The sequence below is a fragment of the Cebidichthys violaceus genome, unplaced genomic scaffold, assembly GCF_023349555.1.
Source record: "Cebidichthys violaceus isolate CVI_PGR_0920_01 unplaced genomic scaffold, fCebVio1.0.p SCAF_42, whole genome shotgun sequence".
In the NCBI taxonomy this organism is placed as follows: Eukaryota; Metazoa; Chordata; class Actinopteri; order Perciformes; family Stichaeidae; genus Cebidichthys; species Cebidichthys violaceus.
This window is the reverse complement of record NW_027176617.1, coordinates 618100-629234: the sequence shown is the minus strand read 5'-3', so window position 1 is coordinate 629234 and position 11135 is coordinate 618100. Positions and strand designations below refer to the sequence as shown.

General features: G+C 41.9%; 1 protein-coding gene across 4 annotated transcripts in view; it reads right to left on the bottom strand.

Moving 5' to 3' along the window:
• Positions 1–270: 270 nt before the first annotated feature.
• pag1 (phosphoprotein membrane anchor with glycosphingolipid microdomains 1) overlaps positions 271–11135 on the bottom strand; it is a 42832-nt gene continuing 31967 nt past the window's right edge. For 3 of the 4 annotated variants that reach the window (XM_068728565.1, XM_068728566.1, XM_068728567.1), the window contains 5 exons: positions 9763–9859; positions 9157–9326; positions 8444–8884; positions 3663–3722; positions 271–3389 (listed from right to left, as the gene is read on the bottom strand). In XM_068728565.1, coding sequence (XP_068584666.1) covers positions 3027–3389; positions 3663–3722; positions 8444–8884; positions 9157–9326; positions 9763–9859 — 1131 coding nt within the window. In that variant the 3' untranslated portion in view covers positions 271–3026. The remainder of the gene's footprint in view (positions 3390–3662; positions 3723–8443; positions 8885–9156; positions 9327–9762; positions 9860–11135) is intronic. The other variant, XM_068728568.1, reaches the window with a different exon arrangement.

Genomic DNA, 11135 nt, shown 5'->3' with positions numbered 1-11135 from the left:
TCTCTGGGAAAGAAAAATATGGCTGATAAATGTGTCCCTTTTGATTGGAAAGTTCACAGCGCTGTGATAAATCAAGTTCAGCAGGAGACTAATTCACTGGTCGTGATTATTGCCCTAGTGTGGCAGAGAGACTACACCGACGGATGTTATCCCAGTTACAAATAGCCTCATTAATGTCAAACCTAATGTTTTTTTTGAAAATCATATGAAGCTTACAATCTTTCTACATGACAGTGCCCCCAGTGAATAAAAAGACACAATGACACAATGTATTATATATATATATATTTTAATAGAACAATTCATGTCATAAAATATTTACATGCAGAGAATGGAAACGGGACATGAGTGGAGTGACAGATGCGGCCATAGCTTCCAAAACAGGCTTTGTCCTGTGATCAAAGGCAGGTGTCACCACAGAGTTGTCTGCTGGTTGTATGCGGAACAAATGGTCTCATTATGAAAGTAGTGGAGCTGAAGGAGAGGCAGCAAGGGAGCATCTCCGAACCTCCAACACACCAATTCCCTGAAAGAGAATGTGTGTGTGTGGCTGTGTTTCTATGACCAAGATAAACAGTTAGAGAGAATAAGTGATTATAGCTAATTGTCTAATAGGGTGTTTGTGTTCACCTGGTTAGATTTGGCACTAAAACACCTCAATTGACACATAATTTCCTTAAAGGTCATTTATAGCATTCTGTGAAAACCATTATATCTAAATAATGGCACCACACAGCCACATTACTTGGTAGCCACAATGTACTCGTATCTTGGGAGTGTAAATAATGATGATAATTACCTCTTTAAAGAAATCATTTTTTTAATGGCCTTCGTTTACATTTTGTTCATTAAATACTGGAAGTGGACTGCTTTTAAAATCCTCTTTCAATGTAGCATTGCTGGGAGATGTTAAGAGCATTTCAAATGTCTGATATCATTTATGAATCTAATACCAGTCAGTGCGGGCAAGCTGCCTTTGTCTGAATCACCAACAAGCTCCTGCATGTCTAATGAAACATGAACGAAGGCTGGAGAGGCTGAAATATTTGATGCGGGTGGAACGGGTGACACACATTTTTCTGGAAAGATGGGCGATAACAGTAGCAGTAACATATAATACTTACAGCAAAAAGCATTGGCCCTGTTGGATTTGAAAACAAACATCAAACAACAGTATTGACACATTAACTCAGTTTAAAAAAAATAAAAGTACCACAACTCCATGTTTCTTAAAATACATGTACCAAAACATTGTACCATATTTCTGACATTTGATTGGTTACTACTTCTCAGGACTCAAAGGCTATTTGACAACTTTGAGTTACAATAACATCTTTTTAAAAGCCATTGGACAGCATGTTTTCCTCAAGACAAGGCAGACATACATCAGTGCTCTTAACAGACCAATTAAAAAAATTATACCACTCTGGACATTGTACAAATAAGTAAAAGCTCACATAAAACTTTCAGCGAGTAACAGTTGGTTAAAATAGTGCTCCACGTATATACAAGCCTTAGTTGGCATGTCGTCAGTACAAGCTACAAACAGACAGATATGTTTTTTTCTCATAGTGCTACTAGTAAGTTAAAAAGCATAAAATATTCAAATTGTGCAGAGCTATAGCTGGATTGTGATGATGCGTTTGTGAAGCTGTATATAAATGCAGTACCATGACATTAAACCTTGTGCTTAAAAATCATCCGGGACACCAACTGAAGGCTGCACACTGTACCAAGAGCAGGCTCTAAAGAACATGACAACCAAAAAATACAGTTGATCAACAGGTTTGTATTAATAAAGTTATGTCATTTTATCACATTACACCTCATTTGAATTTGTTTCGACTCCTGTGCAAAATGACCAAAAAAAAGAAAATATGTTCACATAATACGCATTTCTTTTAAAAACAATGAATTCTTTAGAAAGTCAGTGGAAAGCGTACCTTCATATCTGTCATCACCACACAACTCACTTTCATTTAATATCTAAATAAAATTGCTAAAAACTTCTAGAAAACCCTATTTAATTTTCCCTCACAGACATATTCTGTAACATTTCACAATTACGCAACAATATGCGTCTTAAAATAAATACAAATTTCACAAAAAACTGTTGACATGGACTGTAGAACGTATAAAAAAATGCTTTCAAAATGTATTGTGAGACCTCAAGTGTGACACCGCCTCCCTCCCCTCGGCTCTCGATTGCAGTGAAATGTATGTAGCAGTCAAAAAAGTCATCATTTCTATTTGGTGGTGTAATCTAACGAATTGTTTCAGGTCACAGATAAGACTGGCTTTTGCTTTCAATGCCTCCAAACACAGTGGCGGTGCTGCTGAACCTGACAAAGAATAGCTAGAAATACACCATCTGACACCTCAATAAAACATGACACTGAGTCACCTAGAAGAAGCTAGAAAGACACTAGCAGCTGCAGAAGGGGCATACAAATAATGTTACCTTCATAAGTACAGTAAGTGCATGAATTACATGATTATATGGCACTGAATTCTTTTTTCTTTACTTTTTACATCACAGGCACTGATCGTGTCCTCAGTTAACCCTTGAAATGCTGCAAGTGTTTTGTGACTTGATATATTTATTTCATATTATTTTATTTGTATTTATTGGATCTTTTTCCATAATCAAGTGTTGTTAAATGTCTCCATATGCACTGTCAGAAAGACAAAAGAGGACTTTAATGATGATCAAAAGTGCAGTCATCCACATGATTAATGCCCAATGACTGAGGTACAGTTCATTTTCTACCAGCCCGACCAGTACCAATGATATTCACGTGGTTGATAAATTAAAAGTTCAGATATGATAAACCGTACCCAAGCTGTAAAGAGGACACTCATGCATTGATGATGGATGCTGTGGCGAGCCATTTTCTGCCACCCCCTCCGCCCCTAAGTCATGCACCACAAAGCCTGCTTACTAGCAGGTTCAAAGCACTGCAGTGACGTCAGAGAGGAGGCTTCTCCCACAGCACCACGCATGAAGACGACGAGGAGGAAAAAACTCAGAGGCGGGACGTTTCCCGGCCCAGACCCAACTCTCCGACACTCTCATAGTCGGGCTCTGCCTTGGCAGCGTCTGAACCCTCCGCTCCCGGCCCGGCCCAGTGGTCATCATCCAAGCTACTAGTCTTTGGGATGCGGATGGTTTCGTAGCCGGGATCCGTGCCGTCCAAGATGGGGTCTTCCCCCGGCTGGGACTCGTCAGGTTGGTCGTAGATATCTCGGACGGTGGCGTAGAGGTCACTGGAGGAAGAGGCCGAGACGAGACCTTTGAGCTCCGCGATGCTGCTGTAATCGTGCTCTTTGTCTTCCTCGTTCTCAGCATTGTCACAGTTTGTTTTGTTGACTGTCGAGTACACTGCTGACTGAAGGACAGAGAAGAAACACATGTGATTTCCCCTTATTTGTTTTTAGAAAGGTGTCTAAAAACAGTCTCTGATGAATGTGTACCAAAAGATCCCTGCTATGTTTTTCCCGTTCATCGCGTATTGTCTGATGTTGTATTACTCTTTTACCAGTTTCAACCTCTTTTTGTTTCGTTTCAGTGCTCGGAGCATCAGCATTCACAGAGTAAAGCGCTGTCGTCTCGAGAGACGAGACGGCAGTTTGGGGAATAAGGGAGTTTAACACACACTTACCTCATTGTCTGACAGAATGTGGTTGTCGAACCCCGGTGCAGGAGACAGAGGGGAGTGTAACTGGAGGAGAAAAGAACAAAAAGATAGATTTAGATATGGTTCATAGTGTATGAAAAGACTGAGGGCAAAAATCAGACGTTTAAAACTATAAAGAGGATGCTTACTCCTGACAGTGGCTGTTGGGAACATTTGAGGGCTTGTCCTACATTTACATTTTTTAAGAATTTGGTGGCGTGTTCCTGTTGTAAAAATAAAGACCTAATTTGTAGAGTTTAAACAGTTTCTCTTACAATCAAAAGCATCAAGCTGTAATGCTGAACCTCAATGTCACAATAGAGTTGTTCCATACAATGTTGGGGGAACGCAATTGAGAAATAGTTGCAGTTCTTATTGATCTTCATTACTAAAATATGCTGGCAAACTATTGACAAGTTTTCCAAAACACCAGTGGAGAACCTCTTTGACTGGCTTAAGAAATTCGCTTGGTCGCCGATCGATAAAGTGAACTTCTAATCTAAACTATTCCCAGCAGTGGGAGAGAAACAAGCTCTGCATTTGCCACGTATGCTGTGATACATGTGAAGCTGAAGGTGTATATAGCCACCCATTCATTAAGAAAATGACAGAGTAAAAGTCAATATTCAGTGACAGGAGTGTGTGATGATTTTTGTGCACAGCCTCTGTCCACTTTGCCTTGTGATCGATGAAGGGGCCGTTAATCAACAAAGCACATCTGACAACAGCGCCAAACACCCCAGGAGTCTAACAAGAACCTCAATATCTCTGCCAGCAAAAACTAAATAGTTCACATCACAGGAATTTTTTTACACACTTTTCGGAGAGGAAAACATTTCTTTTCGTGTTGATTTTCTGACTCAATGAAAGGAATGAAAGGACATTCTGATTTATTGAGTCCTCAGCCAGATGTACCAAGGTTAATGCTAATGCATTTGGAAAAAAAGGAAAGCTGTCTACTTGTTGAGGCACACTACTTGGTGCTTGTCAAGGGCTTACATGTGCTACGCTGTTATGTACTGAATAACACAAAAAAACGTGCACAGAGATCATCCATCAAAGCGTCCGCTCCAGCCATGTGCCGTAGTATCTCTTAGCGCAGACACGTTTCTCTGGCATTCTCTCAAAAAGCCTGAATTAATATCATTGCTTTATGGATAACGCATGATTGGAGACGTGATTAAATTTATAGATTCGACCCACACACACACACACACACACACACACACGCGCACACACACACTCTGTAACACGGCCCTTTTTCATTTTGCTTCAATTAGCCGACCAAATTAGGCAGAGTGCCCCGAAGGAGTCAGCGTATGAAACATGAACGCAGGTGACTTGACCCGGTCGCTGCACCTCTGAGTGCATCTCACAATATTTGTTCATCTAATTTGCAGCCTCCATGTTCTTGGCAGAGGCGTCATTGCAAATTGAAGAGGGATTTTTCACTTCGTCAGTCACACAGTCAGCAATAAACACAGTATCTAACCTCTGTTTGATGCATATGGGTGTTAAATTGAGTCTTAAAACTTTATTTCATGCATATTAAACTAACATAAAGACCCATTAACAGCGTGTGGATGGGCGTTTGTTGTCATGTCGACACACATCTGAGAGATTCATATTTTTGACGTGTTACAATAAGACGCGATGGGTGTTGCGTGTGCGTTTCTGTAAGTGAGACAGAATTATGGGAATGTGTTTACGTGTACGTAGGAGAGATACAATGACATACAGGACATGCGAGAATGACAGTAAGCTGATTACAGCGGCCTCAGAAGATGGACGACTCGGGTGTCAATGTGTCAATCATGCTGACGTGCATGTTGACACACACACATATTACATACTCAAAATCCTCTATCTAACAACAGTGATAAGCAACTCAATAGTGCTGACTATGGCAGTTTACCTGGACCGTGTCCCCCGGTGTAAATCCCTGCAGCCCACTGGCTGGGTCAAACTCATTTCCTGTGCCTGCACATGAGTCGCCCACAGGCGACAAGCATGCAAACGACTGCAAACAAGTGTTGCTGCTGTTTATGGCAGTTCAATAAATGCACGGGATCAGAGAGGCTGTGAATGGAAGGTCACAAATAGCGAGTGTGTGTTTGTGTGCGTTTCTGCAGTGAATGTTGGGTGCATACATGGAAAAATGTGTGTATGTTAAAAAGCCTGCCTCTGTGTGTATGAGCCGCATTTGCCGAGCTACTACCTGAGGGGATTCCTCTCGGACATTTACATGCAACGCTCTGTGTGTGTGTGTGTGTGTGTGTGTGTGTGTGTGTGTGTGTGTGTGTGTGTGTGTGTGTGTGTGACAGAGACAGAGCGACAGTTCCTATAGCCCATATCATCCATCATAAAGCCAGACTGTCATAGTGATAGTGGCCAGCTGGCGCTCACTAGGCTCACACACGCATACACATGCATAACACACACACTCGGTCTGACAAGACAAATCACCGACGGCTCCTGGTCATACATGGGCGTAAACAACAGGGAGCCGGGAACATTCGGGGTTAACCTTAAATCAGCCCCAGGGAGTCTATGTGGAGCAGAATATATGTAAACACACACACACATGTCGTCGTCTGTTGTGTGTATAATGTGGGGGATGGGGAGAAATAACAGAATTAATGCTGACTAGACATGCCAGCGAGGTACACGTGGGTGCATCTACAAATGAGTACATTTTCAATATATACGACAGCTCAGTGTATCAAATCATAGATTCGGGGGGGTCAGATGAGGCTACACTCGCATGCTGTCCAATTGAGCAGCAGCGATTAACAAATTGGCTACAACAGCAGACACCAAAAAGAGAGAACAGAGATGTGACTCAAAGAAGAAGAGAAATATGGCGAGGGGGAGGAGATGAAGAGAGGAAAAGAGTACATCTTAAAGGATGGTTCTGGTTTATTACAAATCCTTTGTATCGGTTAGGGTAAGTCCATCGCAATAAGAAAGAAAACAACCAGACAGCCAGACCGGTTGTAAACAAGTCATCAACCAGATTATCTCAACCACTTTATTTGAAGATAGAACCAGAAATGAGAGCACCATCTGAACTGTTGGTTCTAAATCCTCATTGCACAACTACGGCCAGTACAGTAGGTCAAAGTTGAACTCGGAGCCCGGTCTGTTGAGTGTGATGCTAGCAGCTCTGTGAGGCTGCACTCAGGCACTGCTAAATGCTAACCACAGCATACTAACATGCTGAAGATCAATAGTTTTACAGGTATTTGGTCATAAATAAAAAATACTGGAGATTCAAATTTTAAAAATGAATGTATGTGTGTACCAAAGTTCAATGTTCCAATAGTTGTTGAGACATATTTAATACAAAATTCAAAGGAAAAAAATAAAGGAAAAGCCAGGGGATCAATAAAGTGATTAAGATTTAATGAGTATCTACCCCAAACTTGACATACTATACAAACTATACTTCAGTCTGAAACCAAAGTGGGTGACTGGCAGACCAACCATCACTGCCACCCTTAGAGCCACGCCATTCCATAAACCATAATTACCCTTTAAAATAGGAGAAGGGAAAGTTATGCCGAGGGAGGAGGAGCGTGAATATGAGCAGACCTTAAAAGAGGAAGAGAATCTGCCACATGCAGGTTTGTGGCAGATTGACTTGTCGGCTTCTAACAGTCTGATGCAATTCTTTCTGAGCTGTGAGAGTGTGTTAGTGTACGTTTGTTGCTTTGTGTGTTTCTCTGATGGATCTCGGCATGTGGAGGGCAGCATGCTGAGAGCAGCAGCAGCAGCAGCAGTTCTGTTCTGCTCGGCGCATGACACCTCACCTCTTTACCTCCCCACCTCTTTTCTTTTGACTCTTCTTCGCTCTCTTTTCCTTTACGTCTCTATCTCTCACCTCTTTTTCTGTCTACAAGACAGTTTCTTCTTCATCATCTTCTCTCTACTACAGATGGCTTCATTTGTATGCCGCTGGGTTTCTTTTTTCTTTTTTGCTTTATTTCTCTCTATCTCACTGCCTCTCACTCTTGACTCGGTTTCTCTCTCACCCTTTGTGCCTCGGGGTCCTCTCAGCTCTTTTTGAGTTTCTCTCTCCCATCATCTCACTGTCACTATCTCTATTTTGCCTATTACACTAAGCCTGCTTTTCCAACTCCAGCTCCCATTTTCATTCTTTTCTTCTCCCTTCACTGCTACACCATTTCCTCTCTCTCAAATTTCAGTCTGTCACCCTCCCGAAAGCAGCACCGAGCATGCAATTTAGCAGATGATAATTGTGGTGGCGACACATCTCATCGCTTTCTTTGTTCTCCTTGGTTTTTGTCTCGCTATGTTGATCTTTTACACAGTGTTGTAATAGATGACGCACAACACAAACATTATGAATGACATTTATATAAATGCCAACTAAATTGAGTCTTTTTTTTCCTTCTTTTATCTGTATTTTTTTTACCATTAGCTACCTAGACAGCTAATTACACAGCTCCTGCTACTGTTGGCAAATATTTTAATATGAAGGAGGTTCAGGCTTCCAGCTAGCTGCTGAATATTTAGTGACCTGCTGCTAACTGGGTTTGTGTCTGTTCACAGATAGAATCTCGTAATATGGCTGAAAATAAAGAATTCCAATGTTTTGTTATTTAAAAAAGTATTTCCAATTGCGTTTTTAATTAGTTTTCAGCTTCTGCATTGATCTTTTATGGAGGTTTTATCTGTTCTATTAAATTAGGATTCAACCTGCACTACGCAAATGTTGACCGACTAAACACACACGCACACACCATTCTCACCTCTCCATTGTGCAGCCCAGCCCCGGCCAGCCCATTCATCACCACTGGCTGGTTGTCATTTTCATCCAGAACCTTCTCTGGTACCGGCGGAGGTAGGTCCTCCTCTGGTTCGTCCAGAGGCTTGCGGGAGGGAACGCCGGCGCTATCAGGGCGCCTTTTGGCCTCCATGTCGGCGCTGTGACGACTCTTCTTATTCAGGTCGACGGAGGCATACTCCACCCCTGCGCACAGGGGCCCCCGCTCAGGTGTGCAGGGGCTGAGGTGGCCGTTGAGAAGGGCAGCGGGGTGATGGGGAGGTTCGTCGGGGCTCAGCTCAATGGAACCGTTGGGCAGGCCGAGCTGAGCGGGGGGGTCTTTGAGCTCCTTGACCGTCTCGTACAGGGAGTCTTCAACACTGACGTCACGGGATGCCACCGCAATCTCCTTCACCACCTTGATATCAGACACATACATTTGGCTCTTTAATATGCTTGTACATAAGAAAATACAGTTAATGCTATTGCTTTTTTTTATCTGTAAACTAAATAAATCCATCAACATCTTGTGGAAAAATGATTTCCTTCAATGTTTTGAACCTGAGCTCAATCACTCAAACAAACAAACTGCCAACCAATCACAGCTTTACTCTCCTGTAACAGCCATATTCGAGTTCAGTGCAAGTAAAAACATGATTGGGCTGTGGTAAGGTGACTTTAAACATTGACCTCATAGGTGCTGTCTCCTGAGGCTGGGGGTCCGTCCCCAATAAGGGTGTTGTTGGGAGGAATGCTGGGAAGCTCACGGTCCTGAGGACACTTGGAGGACCTGAGCTCTGATTGGCTGGAGAGCATCTCCTCTGACGGCTGGGGACTGGTGTCCTGTGTGTCCGTGAGGACTGGTGGAGCAGAGGGAAACAAAACAGAGGGAATAAGGGCAAGTTAATAGCTTCTCATTTGGTGACTTTCAATGTGTGTTTTTACGAGAGTATATTTTTAGCATTTTTTGGAAATTAGACAAATTTTCCTTATTCAACACTGCAGAATAGATCAATTACTATTTACTAACCACCCACATATAAATGCCTATGAACATCACATAGATATGGGCATAAAAAAACACACCAGATGAGGTTTAAAATGAACCAAAGCTGAAAGACAAAAAAGACATTGCATAACACCAGCTGCTACTGTTATCATCATGCAGCTGAATTTTGAACGTAAAGGACAGCAGTGACTCTGATATCAGTAGATAGAGTGGTAGAGTTAAAATAGTTGACTAAATGCGCTACAAAGACACGACATGCTAAGTTAAAGCTAACTATCTTGGCTTACTTGTACCGCTGGTGAGAGGACCATTATGAGAACTGCTGATGGCCACGTCCGTTGCTGGACTGTCTGCTGATTGGCTGACCGTCTCTCTCTCCGATACCTGCACAACAACAAAAAAGGGGTTGTTTGTCACTGCTGGTCTGAGTTCAGAGGCTGGCAGAACAACTCAGAGCTGACAAAAAAAAAACACAGTCTTAGAGGTTATTTCAATTATACATCACACAACACATTTCACTTTCTAAAGGGAACCAAAACCAATCTGCACTTTTACACCTCTGTGCAACACAAAAGACACTGTCAGCATTGTCATGCGTTTGTGATGTCAGGATTTTGGGGGAACTGTCATATTTGCAGCACTGATTACAATTTTCACGCTTCCCTGTTCTTTATCGCTGCTTTTCTTAGCTTTCCCAATCATATTACTGACTACTTTCCACTCATTATGAGTATGTTACGCATGCTTAATTAAATGTAGTGTATTTATACCCACAAACAAAAGTCATCTAGAGACAGCTACAGCTAAACTGATGAATGCCTAATGAAGATACAGTGCTGTTTATTCTTATATCAGTCTACTGTAATTGGGTTTGTGACCTGACATCCGTCTTTTGACAGGAAGCGGTCAAAAAAGGATGGCATGGACACATTTACCTTCATGTTTCTAATGTCACTTTGGTTCATTAATAAGTGAACTGAAACTGAGTCAGGACTATAAGCACAGAATAAAGTAGAGGCATTAGTAGAGGCACATAAAAATGAATATGAAAAAAATGAAACGCCACAGAAGATGATACTTTGTGGTTACCCACAGGGACATTTACGTATTTTTACCTCTACAGAAAAAGGCGAAGCTACAGAACACTGTAGGGAATAACTGGCAGGGATTCAGTCTTGCTGAAGGACAAGGACATATTTTTAACACCGAGTCTTTGAACCATGTCCTCCAGTTAAAGACTGTTTTCATATTTGCTACGTCACATGGCGAAGTCAGCAGCCAAATCCGCTCCACCAGTGAGAAACTACATCAATCAACACCGCATGTGCTGAGCACCTGCCGCATTGAGGCATGATTCATTGACATGCACTTTAAAGATAAACTGTCTTGTTTCTGAAGTTAAAGATATCGCCCCATCACTCGCTACTAAGAGAGAAAAGAAAACTGTGAAAATACATTAACTACTGCAAGTCAGGATTCTCTTTGTTCAGGTTTGTTGTTTTCCTTCTGTGTGAGCAGGAGGTTGTGTATTAGAAGCTCCACAACTCCACCTAGTGGCCAATTGCTCTCATAACTATCGGGGTCCATGATGTAATCTTTTAACTATTTTATGACCCAAATATCTCGAGTCATTTTTTCTTTTCTCATTTTGTTCCACATC